The following is a 19977-nucleotide window of genomic DNA, read 5'->3' on the forward strand; positions in this document are numbered from 1 at the left end:
TCCCAAAGGTTTTCAGGAAAGTAATCTGAATGATTTTTCAGAAAATGTAGCTTTATGCTCATATTGCATTTCATCTCTTGCATGCTGAATAACATTTCTTTTAAGAGGTCTCGATAGTTCTCTGCCTTTCTGTTGCCAAAGGAGTTACTAACAACTAAAGAAAAAGAATTCCAAGCCCTTGCTTCAACTCTGTTTATTGATGCTGCAAAGTTTGGATCTCTGAGCAGCTTCCTTATTTTTGGGCCACTACAAACTACAGCCTTTTTCTTTCTTTTCTTCACTGAGACTTGGGAAGGCTTAGCAGATGTACTTAAAGCAATCTCCATAACTCCAAAGCATTGTGATCAAGAACCTTAGCATACCATTTCATTGCCCCAAGTTTGGTGGGAAGTAGCAGCAGGATGACCTTCTTGGTATCTACTAACGGGTTATGAATGATATTTTTCTCACCAGGTGTTAAACTGCTCCTTTCTGGCTACTTATCTTTTATCCAATGCTCATCTATGGCTCTGCTATCCTAGTAGCAGAGAAAACAAGGGTATTTGGTGTAACCACCTTGCTGTCCTAACAGAAGGTTCATTATTTTTATGTCTACACATAATGCCCAGCCATGCTCACTGTACTTCAGTGTTTCCAGCACATCCTTAATGTTTTCATACGTCTCTTTGAGTGTCACAGAATGTCCTACTGGAATTGATGCATATTTATTTCCATTGTGAAGTACCACGCACTTCAGGCTTCATTTTTAGCTGTCAATTTTGTTTTACATTATACGAACAATGTTATGTTTATTGTTGACAATGTTTACGTTTTACTAAAGAGCAGGGTGCTGTCACAAAAAGCATTGGCCTTTTAAGTCTCCAGGGCGGATGTATACAGATATAGACGGTAACTCAGTAATGAGATACGAAAGAAAAAATGAATGCGTTCACATATATTTTCGAAATTCGAAAAGAGGTCCGTGATTGAAGAAAGATTGAAAACCACTAGATTAAAGTTTACTGAAAACCCTGTCATTCTGTGTTACAACAAAACTTCCAGTCGAGGTTTCATCATAGGTGATTTCAATAACAATATTTGATTTGTTGCTGTTATACGTTCACCGTACCGTCACTAACGAAAGTCAAAATTTGATCAATTTATGAAATTGGGGAAAATGCGCAGCGAAAACACCTGACGTGATAGAGCAATTTTGAGCTCAGAATTGGATTCATCAACCAAAACTTAGCCTAAATTAATCATCAAAGTTCATGCAACAAAAATTTTTTTTGTTTTTGTAGACCAGTGTAATCAATTGAACAATGATGAATTATGAGTGATAAGTATACTGTATAAAATTAAAGTTGAACTATAAAGTAGAAACAGCAAACTACAAAATATTTACAAATAAATGAATACACAGATTAATTTCAAGAATAAATCTACTTCAACAAACATCCGTTTATGACGTAACAAATAACAAGTAACATTTCAGCCGATAAATAACGTTCTATTTGTTTCAACTCAATGATGAATCAATAAAACCTTAATTTCTTTGAGGAACCTACCACAAAATTCAATACAAAATCAATAAAAACGTTATTTTTTCAGCTACATGCCACAAAATTGTTATGAAGCAAGATTATGACGTCATTATGCTACACAATGATATGAATTAAAGATTATTTATTTTCTCCAAACATCGACGAGCTTCGTTTTTTCGATCATTTTGTCCAGAATATTTCTTTAACAATTTGATCGCTACAGAAAGAGCATTTTTAGCTGAATCAAATTTCTCCAAATTGTAGTTGGAAACACCGATGCAATAATACATCTCGCCTTTGAACAGGTCTCGATCGTTCTGAAGTTGGCCGATGTCCAATGGTAGGATATCCATGGCCTGGTTGGCCAATTGCAGGGCTTTGTCATAAAGCTTGATTGTGAGGTAACATTGGCTGGTGTGGTTCAATGTTAAACTTAACCATTTGTCCTTGATTTGTTGGTCGACGATTTTAGATCGTTTTATCTTTTCAATGATCTCCTCACACAGTGGAATGAATCCGCCTGCAATGGTGACAAGATGAGATGGAGAGGAAGATGTGAGCTTGCTGGCTTGCTCTGCCATAATTAATGCAAAGTATCGAAGTCTATAAAGTTCATCATCTGCATCGGGAATACATTTACTCAACTTCATCCCACATCTTATCATTGACATCGCTGAATTCTCATCATTCTTCGAAAATAAAACCTCAGCTGTTTGTCTGAGACTTATGCACAAGTTATTGCATTCACCAGGTGGCGGTGTTATATCCGTTGCCATGGTTGCGAAATTTTTGCAAATAAATTTGACGTCATCATTCAGACTGAGAAGAATCATCAAACGTAAGGTTAAGAATTTGTTCTTAAAGTGGGGAAGCCCCGTCAGGTTGTTTTGTTTTTGAAGGAATTTGTAAACGTCATTTCCTTTCGTTTTGGTCATGGTTGGATGGTCTTGGTACAAGTCGCACAAATCTGGAAGAAATTGAAAATTACAACACTAATGACATCACGTTTTTATTCTGAACGCAATAATTAGTAGATTTTTATTTCAAGTTTTGCATGATTAATAGGGTTGTGGCACAATTTTGGATTGATAGGTCATTTAAACTATTGTGATGTAACAAAACAAATTAATATGAATATGGAAACAAAATATCGTCAACAGTAAGTAATAACAAGTTAAAGCTTAGAGCCAAAGCTGATGCAAATAATTAAATTTCAGATATTTCGAAAAATAAGTGAGAAAATATGAAAGCGAAGAGAACTAACCATGCGCTTGCCTGCTGCTCACACGAGGAAATATAAAAATGAAGATAAAATTTGCGAATGGAACTAATTGTGAAAAGCAGGTGATTAACACGTGGAGAGTGTTTAGATCAGGGGTGTCCATAGTCCAACCCGTGGCCCGCAGGAATGTTTTGAGTAGCCCGCGCTGTATTTTTCGAAATGTTATCAACTGAATTGCCTACGTAATTTATAGCGAACTTACATTCCGAGAAATTGGCATTTATTGTTTGTTTACTAATTTCTGACAGCCATATGGAAAACTCGCTTCCCATTGCTACATCGTCCATCTCACCGAATATTGCCAAACTTGTTTGAGAAAAACAAACTTCGCATTGAAATGTCGAGGTGTAGTAAAAACTTTGTTGAATTTACAATAACTTGGTATGTTTATTGTTGTTATAGTTGTAAAAGAAGATAATACGTACTTCTAAGATTAGAACTTAGGTATGAGTTAATATAAAAAAAATACTAGAAATAAAATACTAAATATACTAGTAGAAATAAAAATGCGAAACTTCACATTGAAATGTCAACGTGTAGTAAAAACTTTGTTGAATTTACTATGTCTTGGTACGTTTATTGTTGTAAAAGAGGATAATACGTATTTCTAAGATTAAAATTTTGGCGCATGGGTTTTAATTAGAAATTACCAGTAAACACTCAAGTGGCCCGCGCAGTCATTAAAAGGTTGGAAAACCCTAATTTGGATGATTGTAGCGACCTTGACACGTCAATGTTGAGTGTAGCTTGGAGGTTGTGGAATTGAATATTTTCCTTCATCTTGAGCCTTGTATCGTTTTTATTCAATAATAAGCTGACCGGAGCGTAGAAAGCAATCAAGCGTGACGTGTGTTCAATGAAGGGCCCACAACCTCATTTATCGCTCCTTTTACGAATTTAACTTTTACTTTTCAATAGGAAAGTTGTTTTGGTCGATCATATAATGAATCCAGTTTGTATTCGATAAATTAAAGACAAGACAAAGGGGCCATGGCACTAACAAAATTAACAAAACATAACTATAAAGCATTAACTTCATTATGACGTAACATAGTGAATGTGACGATATTGAAGTAAAACTTTTTAACAAAGCTACTTTGGCCACCTTCATATTTTATTGCGCTTGCATTTCTTCAACCGGTCAAATTCGAAAACTAATTTCTAAAATTATCATCGTGATCGTGACGTCAAAATAAACAAAATAAATTTAAATATATATTTGAGTATTTATTGTTTAAGAATAAATACGTATTTTTATTGTTTACTGTCAATTGTGAAGTGAATCATTTTCATTCTCCATTCCTCGCTGGGGTAATCTTCCACTTCCTGCTCGGTCTGAAATGCTTTGATATAAAATGTTTCAGATTCATCAGGTTGGTTGTTGAATTCGTAATAAGCACCTAAAATATCATAAATAATGAGAACCTTGCCAGCTTCCTGCGAAAATAAGGTTGTCAAATTATTAAATGAACAAGTTGGCTGTTGCGTTTGTAACAATCAACAAACAACAGAGTTGAATTCGAAAAAAGTCTTAAACAATGAAAAATAACGTGAACATTTTCAGCTTCATGTTGCAACAATGTCGTAAACTTCATCGTAACAACCTGCATTGTTGCAGCAAAATGAGTAGACTTCCAATTTTCTGCATCCTTCTTCTAGCTTCGATTCCAAGGTGGTTATGGCGAGCTGGTTAACTTCGATTGCTTCCTTGTATTTTTGAACATGATAATGGCATAATCCGATCGCTTTCCAACAATGAGCTTGAGTCGTTGTGACGAGTTTGATGTCATCGCATCTCGTTGACGATATCGATTGAAGAAACTCATTCATGCGTGGAATGATTTCATTGGACGCTGTTAGTGCTAGATCAGATCCACATGATGTGCTTTGTACAATGACGTAACTTTCCCCCGAAAACATTTTCATAAGTAGAAGTTTGTTACGCGGGTTGATGATTTTTTCTTTCAAGTCACAGCCACATTTGAGAAGTTGAAATAATTTCAACGATACTTTGTGTTTGCGCAAATCCGACACCAGATTGATGATGTCATCTCCGGTGTTGATTGCGTCATCTTCGGTTAAGGAAGTGGATTTCATCGCGGTGATCAGCTCTTCACAAATGTCGAGTGCTCGGTCAAAGTTTTCATTTGAAATCATGTCACGCATCGATCTCATCTTGCTTTGAATAATCTCATAACCTGCCATAAAACACAAACTTATTGCAAAATCGCAGTAAAACGAGTTTCAAATTTTGCTTTGTTTGATTGTCATTAATATTACTCTCCATGTTGGCAAGAGACTTTTTTAAAGATTGGAAAAACGCTTTAATGACGTAATCAAACCTGATTGGTTTTTACTCGTTGTGGACGGATCCGAAACTTTTAACCCCGCTACTCCTTTTATTGCGCCAACTAGTGTTGAACTTGTAGAAGCTGTAATTTTTGAAAGAGATGATAAAGTAGCAAGTGCTTCATATTCAATATATTTAGGGATGAAATGTTTTTGTTTTGATTCAAACTTTTTTGTCTTGATTTTAATTTATTGTCTGGAAAAGTTATTATTAGTATTATGTCAGGGAAAAATTTAATGTTAAGCTTTTCCAATATGATGTAATTATTAAGATTATAAAATTAGCATATTCACTTTTCACAACTGCTCAATTCACTAACATTACCAACGCAAAACTACATTAAACTAAACTTAAAATACTTTACTTGCGGAACTGGTTGTGAAGCTTTCCAAGGAAGATTTTGTTTTTCTCGATCTTTCTGATGAAGATTCTGGAAACATCAACAATTTAAACTTGGTTGTTTCACAACTATCACTGCACCACTTGCTAGCATATGAAAGATAACAACTCATCACCAACTACACAACATATCTCACCATCTACTCCGAATACCACGTGACTTATTGGTTTGCTGGCTCCCTCATCAAGTACGTCATCGGTGATGGTCACGTGTTCGAGTACACTTGCTATATTGAGCATGATGGTAGATGGTTTGATGGTTGCCAGCAGTTGGTGAAGTTGGTCACGTATCTCGATCATCGCTGGTCGTTTCGAAGGTTCCTTGTCCACACACTTGGTCATGATGCTCTCCAGGAGAGAAATAATCCGAACACCTTGCTCATCCTTATCTCGCTTCAGTCTATCCTTGATGTCGTTGATTAGTTTTTGTTGAAAGGACACGCCTTGAAACTTCCCAGTCATCCTGAAAAACACTTCATTTCTGATCCCAGGATACTTTCTAACGATCATCATGTAGAGGATCACTCCGAAGCTGTAGACATCCATGGATGTTGTGAGCCGGTCGCAATTTGGATCCAACCTCTCCGGAGCAGTAAATAGATCGGTGTACTGATTCCCTTCTCCTGTTCTATCCGGTCTCGCTGTCACTGTCCTGGTGTGATGAGATAAAGCGGCTCCACCGAAGTCTGCCACTTTGCAATGAAGATCCGAGCTAAGAAGAATGTTCTGGGGCTTCAAGTCTCCATGAGCGATCCTGAGATCCTTGAGCATCTTGTGGAGGTTGGTGATGGCATCAGCCGTCTCGTATGACATCCGGAGTAAAAGAGGAAGAGGAATAGTTTCCAGCTCTTTGTTGAAGATGAAGTCAGCAAGTGATCCGGCTGACATGTGCTCCATTACAACTCCAACCCAATTCTCCTCTTCAATCAATCCCTCGATGCGGATGACGTGTTTGTGAGCAGCCAGCAACATCATTTCAACCTCTTTTAACAATCTACAACAAAATAGATTATCTGTTAACTTAATGTCACACTTTATGATTAATATACGTGCACTATACATTCTTTAAATGATTTTTGATGTATATTTTAGTAAATGTCAATGTTTTTGAAATGTTTTACTCTTTCTTTGCTTGTCTCATCTCAACCAATGATCCATGTCGATGTTGACATTTTATAGCCAGTCTTCCCAACACTTGGTGGTGTCCCAACCAGACAGTTCCAAATCCTCCCCGGCCAAGCAAGCTTCCTTTGATATTGCACAAGATTTCAGAAGCCGCAAATTGTCGGATTCTTTTGGGGTTGCCTGCTACCATCTTGCGGCAGAAATAAAAATATTTTATTGATAGTTTTGAAACTGATATCCTGATCATAGTGACATATATAATGATGCGTTATATAATGACATAGTCGTATTGTTGAAAGCTAGTAAATTTGGTAACTCAAAGTTTGTTTCACCTTTAATTTCTTGTAGAAAACTTATGTCAAAAATAAAATTTGATTTTACTTGAATATGTTGAATAAAATCTGTCTTTTACGTTGTTAAACTTTCATAATATATCAGTTTTGACTTAAGAAAAGTTTTAATGATTTTTAGTCAAAATTGCGACAAGTTAACCTGCTTTGATGAGATTAAAACGACTGCACTTGTCGCTATTTATTTTCGTCTGCGCTCGTTAGTTTGAATACTTTTCCAATCATGTCAAATTGTTTAGGCTTCAAGGTAGCGCCTTCTAGAATTTATACTTTGTCCTAATAAGCCTACTAGTTTGATAACAACCATATAAACATGTCAAACAAATATACTTCTCTTTCCTAAGCGTTAACCCTATTTTCACTAGGTGTGGCTTCTCCCGCACACAGTCACAGCAAAACGTGGCGTACAGTTGAAGTGTTTGCAGTAGAAACTTCAAATTTGGTGACTTTTCTTAACAAATGTCCGGTCAACTGTCCATGTTTGTTTTATAAAGTTGGATTTTGTAATTTTTGAGATATTGTCATGTTTTCATACTGTTGTTCTCTTTTCTCTACTACGCATTGAAGCGTATCGTTTTCGTTTACTCATTTACACTTAATTAACTAGACTAACTTTTCTCTTTCGTTCTCTTCTCGCGGTCAGCTGGTTTTCAGCACAACGGGGGCGCGACGTAACAAGAAAAACCTTTAGAAATGTATCATTTGTACAAATACCTACTTTACACTAAATTCACTTTCTTTAGTTTTACAACTATGCTGTAACTGGAAGCCAGATGTTTAGCCGATCAGTTTACAACGTATAGTTTTCGAGTAATTAATGATTGACAATTTGTCGGCCACACCTAGTTAAGATAGTGATGTTGCAAGCCCAGTTTGGATGGGGTTCACATTTACTCATTATGACATAACAGAACACGTCATAATGTCAATGGAGGTCGTTCATTTTGTGCATCATGAAACAATTCACCCAGAATAAACAAAAATCACTGAGCAAGAAATTGTTATCAAGTACTCGGGCATGGCGCTAAAAGTGAGATAACTGATATTACTGACAACATTCTGTGAAATATAAAATGATTATCGCACTTTGACCTCGACTTCGTCATAGACCAAACGCAGCTGCTGTGCCATTATAGCATAGGATGTAAGATGTATGGAAAATTTGAAAACCTTTCTATTGACTTTTATTTAATTAAGTTCGGATATTTTCTGCTTCTAACATTAAATCATGATTAATCATTGTGAATCGACATAGAAATTACCTCGAACAATCACTACCAGGCAAACTCCTCTGATGAAATTATAAAAAAGTTACGTCAAAACTTACCTGGTCCATTTTGAAATCGAGTTATCTCAAAAGATTCAAAGAGAATGTTTAGTAAAACTTAAACTTGCTATAACGTTTCAGTTAACAACGATTGATGCTCTCACAATGCTGATTACTTTGTTATGTGCCTTGCACGATTTTATTCGTCAGTAAGTGTTGGTCAATAATTTCGCGATAAAACATTCATTAAAGGTCATGATGTCAACAGCGTCGGCTTATTTCATGCAAGAACAACAAACTCCATGGAGATGCTAAAATCTAAATTCAAGCATTTGAACAAACATTGTTATCTGGGTCCTGGAACCAGATGCATCGAGTCGAATTATTAATAAATAATTGTCAAAACAGATGAATGCAACTGTTGACTTTTGTGAACTCTGAAATAAAAATCGACCTTTGACCAGAATTGTTTTATTTGTCCTAGCACAACTTTTATGCACGATGGTTTGCAATTGAAACTGTCACGTGATAATCGTGCAGCTGAGTCGATGAAATGTGTCAACGCGCACTGGAAAGTGTTTTAATTTCAAATATTTAAAGACCAAACTACTGCATAAAGGTATCGCCTTCAGACAAGTTCAGAATGTAAAAATGAAGCAGTCGATGGATCTCGATGAACGTCACAAGATCACCTTCATAATTTTTATAACGTCATAATAATTGCGTCAATATTCGAGGTTATTTTGTTGACTGAAAGCCATAACTACAAGTCTATAATAAAAACACTAAACGCCGAGGGATTTGATATTTTTGTTTGAAATAAGTTGGTTTTAAAAATTGTCTACATTTAGCAGGTTTATTGTTTATTGAAGAACAAGTATATAAGATTGCGTGTTTATATTTTTACTTGACAAACCTGTAAAGGAAAACATGAGACTTGTGTCACAAAGAATTTGTTCTAGTGCTTTTGTACATGTCTCTGCATGTTAATATATTTACTTTTGACATTTTGTCGTATTTTTATGTTTGTTTTTACTCTGCTCTTTAGGTTATTTACTTGTAACAGATTTCTCTTATAATGAAGTGCATATTAACTCTATCCCACTGGTATCATCCAGTTGTCGGTTTATTTTTATCTTAGCTCTGATAGGTTTGAACTTTAACCCACGACTCGAACTGTATTTGTGTGTCACGTGCACATCGTCACTCACCCATCTCCTCCCCGAGGTGGGAGCTCGATTCGCTTTTGTTGAAACGTAATTGCTCTGATTGGCTCTGATCGTTTGCGTGATGCGCGGATCCAAGTCCATTCTGCGTTCATCGTTCTACATTGGGTGCTCGAGCTACACTGTTCGGTGCTTGTGAGACTGCGTCGATTATCACGTTGCATACGAGAACATTTTTAAAAACGTTCAAGTAGTTTCATTGAATTGTTTTGATTTACATTATGGCCTACTATAGTTTGTGACTGGGCGTTAGAGCAGAAGATCTGGACCGACAGGAAGTTAACGTGACCTTTCTATATATTTCTGACATTTTGCATCACACTTGAACCATTAAAAACTCCAACAGGTTTTCAGTGGTTTTACTGGCAACATCATATTACCCATAATCATTGACAATTGATTTATAATTTACCTCAAAACTCTGAAACCAGGTAATTTCATTTTATAACACCACAAATACATATTTGTCACAATACACCTGTCCCATATTGAATTATAAATTTCGAAACGGTTTGAAAAAGATTGGTTTCTATATTTGTAAAACTTATTTGCATTTTATCATTTAGACTAGAGTTTTAGACCAGTGATTAATATTGACCTTAAATCGTTGATTAACTTGTTAGAGGACCCGCACATATAAATGCTCATTTGATTTATTCGGGCTTCAGCCTTCATCAATGAATTAAATTAGTGCAATTTATAGAGGTTGTTGGTAGTTTGGAAGAACAAATATTGAAAGAGAAGTAAGAATTTGAACTGAAGCATTTGAGCAAACATTGGTGTATTGGGCCAGGACCAAATACAGTGGGACCTCGTTAATCCGTACCCCGATGAACCGAAATCCCCGCTATCCAGTGTTGCCACTCAAAAAAAGAAATTAACCCTACCAGCACACCTAAAAAAACCCTACATCTCCCTACGCAGTTTGAACAAAAAAAAAAGAAATTTTGGCAGTTTTATGGCACTTTATAACTACTTTAGTTTCAGTTCAAAAGCACCAGAACTAAAGTAGTTCAACATTTACTGACGTTTGTGTTTCCACTAATTGTGTTTCCCTTTTTAGCCTAATGAGTTGGTATAACTGTGTTCTTGGTGATCCATTGTATAAGTAGCGGACGTTTATACAAAAGATTTTATTCATTGATATATCTGATGCTTTATCACAGAGAATTGAAAAGCCTTTAGCTTCTTGTAGCTCTTGAATTAACCTTTCATGAGCATCAACAGCTAGACATTCTGTTAGTAGATATGTTGTTTTTGTCCGACCAGAGGTCATATCTTTTATTGCTTTGGAATCACTAGCAATATGCTTCAGGGTTGGTACCATGTATGACATGAAATTGAAAGAAATATTGCGTCTTGCAATTAAGGCCACAGTATTTAATTCAGCTTTGATGCAGCCTTGACTACTTGTGACATATTGCTCCATCGATGTGCTTCCAAGAACTTGTGCAGCATTTTGACAATGTTGAGCAGTTTTTGCATGCCTCATTAGTTCTGATTTCCCAGCAAGAATGTTCTTGTCACAAAATTGACAAAATGCTTTTGATGCTTCCTGAGACGAAACTTTTAACCATCCTTGTGCCCAGTTTTCCTTTTCCCATTCTTTTCTGTAGCTTTGCGATCGAAACCTAGAATTTTTGGATCTCACCTCTTTGGGCATTACCGTTGTCAACTTGTCAACAACCAGAATAATTGTAATTTAATGATAAAAGTATCGTATTCAAGATCACTTGACTTGATCAAAACAAGATCACTTGATTCCTGTAATCCTGTCTGTTCAATCTGCTGATTCTGCTCATCTGCTGTCTCACAGTCTCACTCTCCAGTCTCCACCTGCTGGGCTTCACCAACTCTTTTTGCAATTTACAATTATTAGTATAACCATAACCAAGACTTAAAACTAGGTCATCCCTGACGTACAGCTTCAATCTGACAATTTACTTAACTAAAGTGTCCATTGTTACAACAATGAGTCTATTGTTACTACATGAGATAGAACGCATTGTTTTATAATCTGATCAAACAACTCGTCTAGACCGGGAAAATGCATGTCTAATTCAACAATGCTAATTCATTAAAGAGCCGCAGTTTGGCCACCCCTGGCTTAGACTATGTTTTTGTCATTATTCAGTAAATTTATTATTTGAATTTATTTTTATTTTACTTTAAACAAAAAGAAATCTATGAATAAAGGTGAAAAACCCGTAGGGTCACCCTACACCCTACAAGGGGCCAAAAATCCCTACCGTAGGGTAAAATCCCTACGAGTGGCAGCCTTGCCGCTATCCGACACAAAACTGCCGGGAACGGATTTCTTCCTATGCATTTTACCCATTTAATCCGGAAACCCCGCTGTCCGACTCCTACACAAAAGTTTTGGAACAAATGTGCTAAATCAATAGCAATAAAATCCGTTAAACCGGATTATTAACAGTTAAGCGAAAATGATTCACGATTGTTCTAATATCCTATGTACACTGGGTAGTCAGTTGACGAAACAATAGCCGATTATTGTCTACGCATAATTACGTTGCGTTGCATAATGACGTTGTAGCAGCGGTGACGGGCCTATTCGTTGTGGCAAGCCACTTTGTCAGTTACAGCTGAGTAAGCCGCACAGCTTTTTAGTCATACTATGAAATACTGTACAGTATTTTAGAAACGAAAAAATAAATTGTTCATCAACACTAACAAACAACGCTTCCGCGGTCGCAAAAAAATACGTACATTACATAGGTTGAGTGCGGCAATCTATTGAAGACATACTACTGCGACTCAATCGTGCTATCAGCTTCTGATATCGCATTGCGAAAAAATTGGAAACAGGCCAAAGAAAGTTCTAGACTGCTGGTCCCGCCGGAATGCTTCGTCATGCAAGAGCGGTTGTCAAACCGATTTGCGGCCGCATGTTCGTCACTTCTTGCTTAGAGCATTCGTCTTTAATACGATGGTTCTGGGGTTCGACACTGGGTCGGATCATACAAAAAATATAAATTTATTTTAGTTGCTGTCCAGCCAGAAACTTGGTACTTAGAATTGGAGTAAGGTGCATACTGCGTTTTGTACACGGTGCTGCATTTGCAAGATTGATTAATTTTTTACTTTCCAATAATCCGGATACCCCGCTAAACTGACATTTTTTGACGAAACGAAGTGGTCCGGATTAACGAGGTATCACTGTAGTCGCTACAAGTCTGATGATTGACGTTTGATAACGATGACGTTTAGCGCAACGTTGTGTGAACTATGAAATGAAATTCGACCTTTGACCTTGTATTTTTATAACTGCTCAAACACAGGTTCTGTGCGCGGTGGGACTTTACAAGACTATGAAGTGTAACAATGCACGCTATGAATTACTTCAGAGCGATTGTTTAAAGATGGAAATATCTAACTAAAGCAAAGGTCTTCAAAAGAGAATAGATGATGGAAGATGGCGAAATTTTGAAGTGATACTTTTCGTGAATTCTGGATAAACTGTGGAAAGTAGTAACTTTCATCTTTGTGTTAATTTGACTTTAATCTTTTAACTTTAATTTAACTTTAATCTTTGTGTTAACTTTAATTTGTGTTAATTAATCCTGACACTGTAAATTTCGGTCAAGATTACCACTTTTTCTTGTTTCTAAACGATAAATGTGAGTATTTCACAGGCAAGACTTTAAAAACAAGCCAATTTTAATTTGAAGTTTGATAATTTGGGCTATATGTGAACAAGTTAATATGTGACTCAGTTGGTTTATGTGACATCAATATTAACTTGGCTGTTCTCACTTTCATTCTATGTTGAACTGGTCTGGAAGTCCCACGTGGAATACGCAGCCTAGACAGAGGTGAAAGATGGATGATGCTATGTGTAGGTAAGATGGTGCAAATATTAATGCAAATGGAAGTTGCTCCTTACAACAATGTGTAACTGGAGAAAGCTTATGGCCCAGTAATGGTGAACCGCGACACCAACTAAAGTTTCCTCCAAGATTTCTTGTGCTTTTATTCTTTCCACAGCAGCACACCAGCACGAACTAAATAAAAGTGAGTTTCTTAGTCAAATAGACACAGCGCTTGATGTAACGGCGAGGAGCAGCCAAGCCAGGATAACACTTACTTGGCAGAGCAATTAAAAAATAAAACACAAGATGTGAAATGCGGAAAGTGGTGAAATTTAAAAACGATAAAAAGCTAATATATCAAACAGTGTCGGTGGTTAAGGAAACATTTGTTACAAAAACCTACTTTTTTAAATTTAACCACATTCTTTTGTAACAGCGATATCATCATTATAAACAAATTTTTCCCTTAAGAACATCTTGACGACACTAGTACACCAAATACATAAATAGTAATTACACAAGCATAAATAAAACGATTAATTATCCACGACATCGTTCGTTGATAGATTCTGTGTCGTTTCAGTTGACCTCTTTCTTCTATGGTTGACATTCGAGTTAAACGGGTGGAGAGTTATCCACCAATCGCCACCTAGTTGTCTGCAAATGTTGCATCTTGGATCATCTGAAGACTCCAACATCTTGCAGAATCAACTGATCCTAAGGAATTTATGCTGTAGTAGGAAGCCTTAACAGATAACATATGTGGTGTCCAATACCATTTGAGCACTTTATTTGAACACATTTATAGTAGCATTTTTCAATTGCTTTAGCTACTTTGCGTATGCGTCGTTCTGCAACAAATGAGCTCTTGTTTGGCTTCGCACTTCAACATTTTATGCGAATGAAAGTTTTATTTTGACTTACTTCTCTGAACTGATGTTAGTTTGCGTCAAAGTTGAAACATTTGCCTCATAAAATCAAACGCAGCCAACCTGTTCAAACTTTTATGTCTGGGCAGGGACAACGACAGAAGGATAGCGCACATATTTGAACAGTGTTCAAATTTATCCGCCATGGATTAATGTCTTGCGCCAAACTCTGTCCATTGTGAAGTTATTCTAGCAATAAAAAACTTATTCCTTAATCATCGAAATAGAGAAGAAATGTAAATGACGACACACACACACACACACATACACACTGGCTTGCTAGAAGTTACGCACAGCTCAACAGTTACATAAAGTTTTGAAAAGTTTGTGTTTTTGGTTCATGGTTTGTTTCATGGAAAGTTGAAATATTGAAAAAGTTGACCAATGAAACCTGGAAAATAACTGAAGCAATCAATCTTTACAAAATATGTGTCTCGGGTGATTGTTTCGTTTTTTCGTCATCATTGACGATCTTATAATTCGTTGAAATAAAATGCTCAGGTCCAATCATGTCCTCCATCAATCACTGTGTCCAGCACAACTATCACTGTGTGCTATGCTGGCAATTACCATTATTAACCTTATTACTACTCCACAGTATTGGTGATATTTTTGGTATAATTCTGTCTATGACAAGCTTTCCTTCTTACCCGATGTACTGCACCATTCCAACAACATTTAACACAGATTTGCGTACTATGGCTTAATGCTCATTTACTTAGAATGCTCTTTTACTGCGATGAATTGAAAACATTATTATTGTCCTAGTTTCTCACTTGAACAAAGATTATATTTACAAAATACATTTTTGAGTCATAATATATCGAACAATCATAAGTTTACTACATAAGTTATATAGATTGCCCAAGAAGGTGATGACTAAATGAAATAAACTTCAAAACAAATACAACAAACTAATAAATATTTACAAATAACTGAACACACAAATTGATTTCAAAAATGATTCCACTTCAGTAAACATCCGTTTATGACGCAACAGAAAATCAAAATAATAGTCCAGCCGTCAGATCATGTTCTAGTTCAGGGGCGGGCAACTTCTTCGGTCGGCGGGCCTGATATGAGAAAATGAAGTACTTAGCGGGCCGGATTCCTGAATAGAATGGAACGCAGCTTTGTCTTATTAATGTTCATGGTCGAAAATGTTTGCTTATAAATGTATGTAGACCCGAACAGAACAAGTAGATTCATGGCCATCTTTCTCAAGTTCGCAAACTTGGACTTATTCAGTGACGCAGCTAGTTGTATTGATACAGCAATAAGTAGTATGACAAAATCTACAACAGACCTAATTATCTTCAAGATTTTGCCACAGAATTGTTATGAAGCAAGATTATGACGTCATTGTACTACACAATGATATGAATTAAAGATTATTTATTTTCTCCAAATATCGACGAGCTTCTTTTAATCGATCATTTTGTCCAGACCAGTTCTTTAACAATTTGATCGCTTCAGAAACAGCATTTTTAGCTAAATCAAATTTCTCTAAATTGTAGTTGGAAACACCGATGCCATAATACATCTCGCCTGTAAACTTGTCTCGAAGGTTTTGATGTTGGCCGATGTCCAATGGTAGGATATCAATGGCTTGGTTGGCCAATTGCAGGGCTTTGTCATAAAGCTTGATTGTGAGGTAACATTGGCTGGTGTAGTTCAATGTTAAACTTAACCATTTGTCCTTGATTTGTTGATCGATGTTTTTATATCTTTTTATCTTTTCAATGATCTCCTCACACAGTGGAATGAATCCACCTGCAATGGTGGCAATATGAGATGGAGTGGAAGATGTGAGCTTTCTGGCTTGCTTTGTCATAATTAATGCAAAGTCTCGAAGTTTATAAAGTTCATCATCTGCATCGGGAATAAATTCACTCAACTTCATTCCACATCTTATCAATGACATCGCTGAATTCTCATCATTCTTCGAAAATAAGAGCTTAGCTGTTTGTTTGAGTCTAATGCACATGTTATTGCATTCACCAGGTGGCGGTCTTATATCCATTGCTATGGTTGCGAGATTTTTGCAAATAGATTTCACGTCATCATCCAGACTGAGAAGAATCATCAAACATAAGGTTAACAATTTGTTCTTAAAGTAGGGAAATCCCGTCAGTTGCTTTTGTTTTTGAAGGAATTTGTAAACGTCATTTCCTTTCGTTTTGGTCATGGTTGAATGATCTTGGTACAAGTTGCAAATATCTGAAAGAAATTGAAAATTACAATATTAATGACATCATGTTTTTATCTGATCGTAGTAATTAGTAGATTTTCATTTCAAATTTTGTAGGTTTCAGAATAGGATTGTGGAACAGTTTTAGATCGTGAAGTCACTTAAACTATTGTGAGATAACAAAACAAATTGCTATGAAAACTGAAACAAAATATCGTCAACAACAAGTAATAACAATTAAAAGCCTAGAGCCAGAGCTGATGCAAATAATTTAATTTCAGGTATTTCGAAAAATAAGTGAGAAAATATGAAAGCGAAGGGAACTAATTATGCGCTTGCCTGCTGCTCACTCGAGAAAATATAAAAATGAGGAGAAAATATGTGAATGGAACTAATTGTGAAAAGCAGGTGATAGACACGTGGAGAGTGCTGACATGGTTGTAGCGACCTTGACACGTGATTACTTTTTATCGAATAATAACGATGGAAGTAATATGATGTCAATTTTTAGTATAGGCTGGAGTTGGTGGATTTGAAAATTTTCCTTCATCTTTACCTTTTGTTCGTTTTTATCCACGAATCAGTTGACAAGAGCGTAGAAAGCACTCAAGTGTGACGTGTGTTCAATGAAGTGCCCACAGCTTCCTTTATCGCTCTTTTTAAGAGTTTACCTTTTATTTTTCAATAGAAAAGTTGTTTTGGTCGTTTATAATGAGTTCAGTTTGTATTCGATAAAGTAAAGACAAGATAAGGGGCCCATGGCACACACCAAATTAAAGATTAATACAATAAAGTATTAACTACATTACCACGTAATATAGTGTTTGTGACAAATTTGAAGTAAAACTTTTCAAAAAGTTACTTTGGCCACATTCGTACTTTATTGCACTTGCATTTCGTCATCCGGTCGGAAACGAAAACTAATTTCTAAAATTTGCATCGTTATTGTGACGTCATATTAACAAAATTAATGTAAATATATATTTGAGTGTCTATTGTTTTAGAATAAATACGTATTTTTATTGTTTACTGTTAATTGTGAAGTGAATGATTTTCATCTTCCATTCCTCGCTGGTGTAATCTTCCACTTCCTGCTCGGCCTGAAATGCTTTGATATAAAATGTTTCAGATTCATCAGGTTGGTTGTTGAGTTTGTAATAAGTACCTAAAAATAATTATTAATGAGAACCTTGTCAGCTTCCTGTGATCACATCATTGTCAAATTATTGCATGAACAAGTTGGCTGTTGCGTTTGTAACAATCAACAAACGACAAAGTTGAATTCGTAATAAAGTTTTAAATAATGAAAAATAATGTGAACACTATCAGCTTGATGTTGCGACAATGTCGTCAACTTCATTGTATCAACCTGCACTGGTGCAGCATATTGAGTAGACTTCCAATTTTCTGCATCCTTCTCCCAGCTTCGATTCCAAGGTGGTTATGGCGAGCTTGTTCACTTCGATTGCTTCCTTGTATTTTTGAACTTGACAATGGCATATTCCGATCGCATTCCAACAATAAGCTTGCGTCGTTGTGACGAGTTTGACGTCATCGCATCTCGTTGACGATATCGATTGAAGAAACTCATTCATGCGTGGAATGATTTCATTGGACGCTGTTTGTGCTAGATCAGAACCACGTGATGTGCTTCGTACAACGTCATAACTTTCCACCGCACACTTTTTCATAAGTTCAAGTTTTTTACGCGGGTTGGCAATTTGTTCTTTCAAGTCGCACCAACATTTGAGAAGTTGAAGTAATTTCAACGATAGTTTGTGTTTGCGCAAATCCGAAACCAGATTGATGATGTCATCTCCGGTGTTGATTGCGTCATCTTCGGTTAAGGAAGTGGATTTCATCGCGGTGGTCAGCTCTTCACAAATGTCGAGTGCTCGGTCAAAGTTTTCATTTGAAATCATGTCACGCATCGATCTCATCTTGCTTTGAATAATCTCATAACCTGCGATAAAAAACAAACTTATTGCAAAATCGCAGAAAAACGAGTTTCAAATTTTGCTTTCTTTGATTGTCATTAATATTACTCTCCATGTTGGCAAGAGACTTTTTTAAAGATTGGAAAAACGCTTTAATGACGTAATCAAACCTGATTGGGTTTTACTCGTTGTGAGCGGATCCGAAACTTTTAACCCCGCTACTTCTTTTATTGCGCCAACTAGTGTTGAACTTGTAGAAGCTGTAATTTTTGAAAGAGATGATAAAGTAGCAAGTGCTTCATATTCAATATATTTAGGGATGAAATGTTTTTGTTTTGATTCAAACTTTTTTGTCGTGATTTTAATTTATTGTCTGGAAAAGTTATTATTAGTATTATGTCAGGGAAAAATTTAATGTTAAGCTTTTCCAATATGACGTAATTATTAAGATTATAAACTTAGCATATTCACTTTTCACAACTGCTCAATGCACTAACATTACCAACGCAAAACTTCATAAAAATGAACTTGAAGTATTTTACTTTCGGAATTGGTTGTGAAGCTTTCCAAGGAAGATTTTGTTTTTCTCGATCTTTTTGATGAAGATTCTAGAAACATCAACAAATTAAACTTGGTTGGTTGACAACGATCATTGCACCACTTGCTAGCATATGAAAGATAACAACTTATGACAAACTATACAACATATCTCACCATCTACTCCTAATTCCACGTGACTTATTGGTTTGCTGGCTCTTTTATCAAGTGCGTCATCGGTGATGGTCACGTGTTCGAGTACACTTGCTATATTGAGCATGATGGTAGATGGTTTGATGGTTGCCAGCAGTTGGTGAAGTTGGTCACGTATCTCGATCATCGCTGGTCGTTTCGAAGGTTTCTTGTCCACACACTTGGTCATGATGCTCTCCAGGAGAGAAATAATCCGAACACCTTGCTCATCCTTATCTCGCTTCAGTCTATCCTTGATGTCGCTGATTAGTTTTTGTTGAAAGGACACGCCTTGAAACTTCTCAGTCATCCTGAAAAACATTTCATTTCTGATCCCAGGATACTTTCTAACAATCATCATGTAGAGGATCACTCCGAAGCTGTAGACATCCATGGATGTTGTGAGTCGCTCGCAATTTCGATCCAACCTCTCCGGAGCAGTAAATGGAAGAGTGAACTGGCTCCCTTCTCCTGTTTTATCCGGTCTCGCTGTCGCTGTCCTGGTGTGATGAGATAAAGCGGCTCCACCGAAGTCTGCCACTTTACAATGAAGGTCCGAGTTAAGAAGAATGTTCTGGGGCTTCAAGTCTCCATGAGCGATCCTGAGATCCTTGAGCATCTTGTGGAGGTTGGTGATGGCATCAGCCGTCTCGTATGACATCCGGAGTAAGAGAGGAAGAGGAATAGTTTCCAGCTCTTCGTTGAAGATCAAGTCAGAAAGTGATCCGGCTGACATGTGCTCCATGACAACTCCAATCCAATCCTCCTCATCAATCAATCCCTCGATGCGGATGACGTGTTTGTGAGCAGCCAGCAACATCATTTTAACCTCTTTT

At 36.5% G+C, this 19977-nt stretch overlaps 2 protein-coding genes and 1 long non-coding RNA gene across 4 annotated transcripts; 1 reads left to right on the forward strand and 2 right to left on the reverse strand.

The window, feature by feature from the left end:
• Nucleotides 1-1368: 1368 nt before the first annotated feature.
• LOC143471089 (uncharacterized) lies at nucleotides 1369-8474 on the reverse strand. The gene is made up of 8 exons (XM_076969437.1): nucleotides 8357-8474; nucleotides 6676-6869; nucleotides 5692-6548; nucleotides 5520-5585; nucleotides 5148-5237; nucleotides 4410-5003; nucleotides 4071-4205; nucleotides 1369-2490 (listed from the first exon to the last, which is right to left on the reverse strand). The coding sequence occupies exons 1-8, from the start codon at nucleotides 8363-8365 to the stop codon at nucleotides 1655-1657; spliced, it is 2781 nt and encodes a 926-aa protein (XP_076825552.1). The 5' UTR covers nucleotides 8366-8474; the 3' UTR covers nucleotides 1369-1654.
• On the forward strand, nucleotides 2731-12926 carry LOC143471090 (uncharacterized). Of its 2 annotated transcripts, none has more exons than XR_013119475.1 (3): nucleotides 2731-2867; nucleotides 3054-3150; nucleotides 12825-12926. It is a non-coding gene; the product is annotated as an uncharacterized LOC143471090 (long non-coding RNA). The 2 variants fall into 2 exon arrangements; XR_013119476.1 differs by lacking the exon at nucleotides 12825-12926 and adding an exon at nucleotides 6734-6829.
• A 2185-nt stretch (nucleotides 12927-15111) lies between these two features.
• Nucleotides 15112-19977, reverse strand: LOC143471423 (uncharacterized). The gene is made up of 6 exons (XM_076969876.1): nucleotides 19127-19977; nucleotides 18955-19020; nucleotides 18583-18672; nucleotides 17845-18438; nucleotides 17506-17640; nucleotides 15112-16504 (listed from the first exon to the last, which is right to left on the reverse strand). Exons 1-6 carry the CDS (start codon nucleotides 19962-19964, stop codon nucleotides 15669-15671), a joined length of 2559 nt encoding a protein of 852 aa, XP_076825991.1. The 5' UTR covers nucleotides 19965-19977; the 3' UTR covers nucleotides 15112-15668.

The sequence above is a fragment of the Clavelina lepadiformis genome, chromosome 9 (assembly GCF_947623445.1).
Source record: "Clavelina lepadiformis chromosome 9, kaClaLepa1.1, whole genome shotgun sequence".
Classification (NCBI taxonomy): domain Eukaryota; kingdom Metazoa; phylum Chordata; class Ascidiacea; order Aplousobranchia; family Clavelinidae; genus Clavelina; species Clavelina lepadiformis.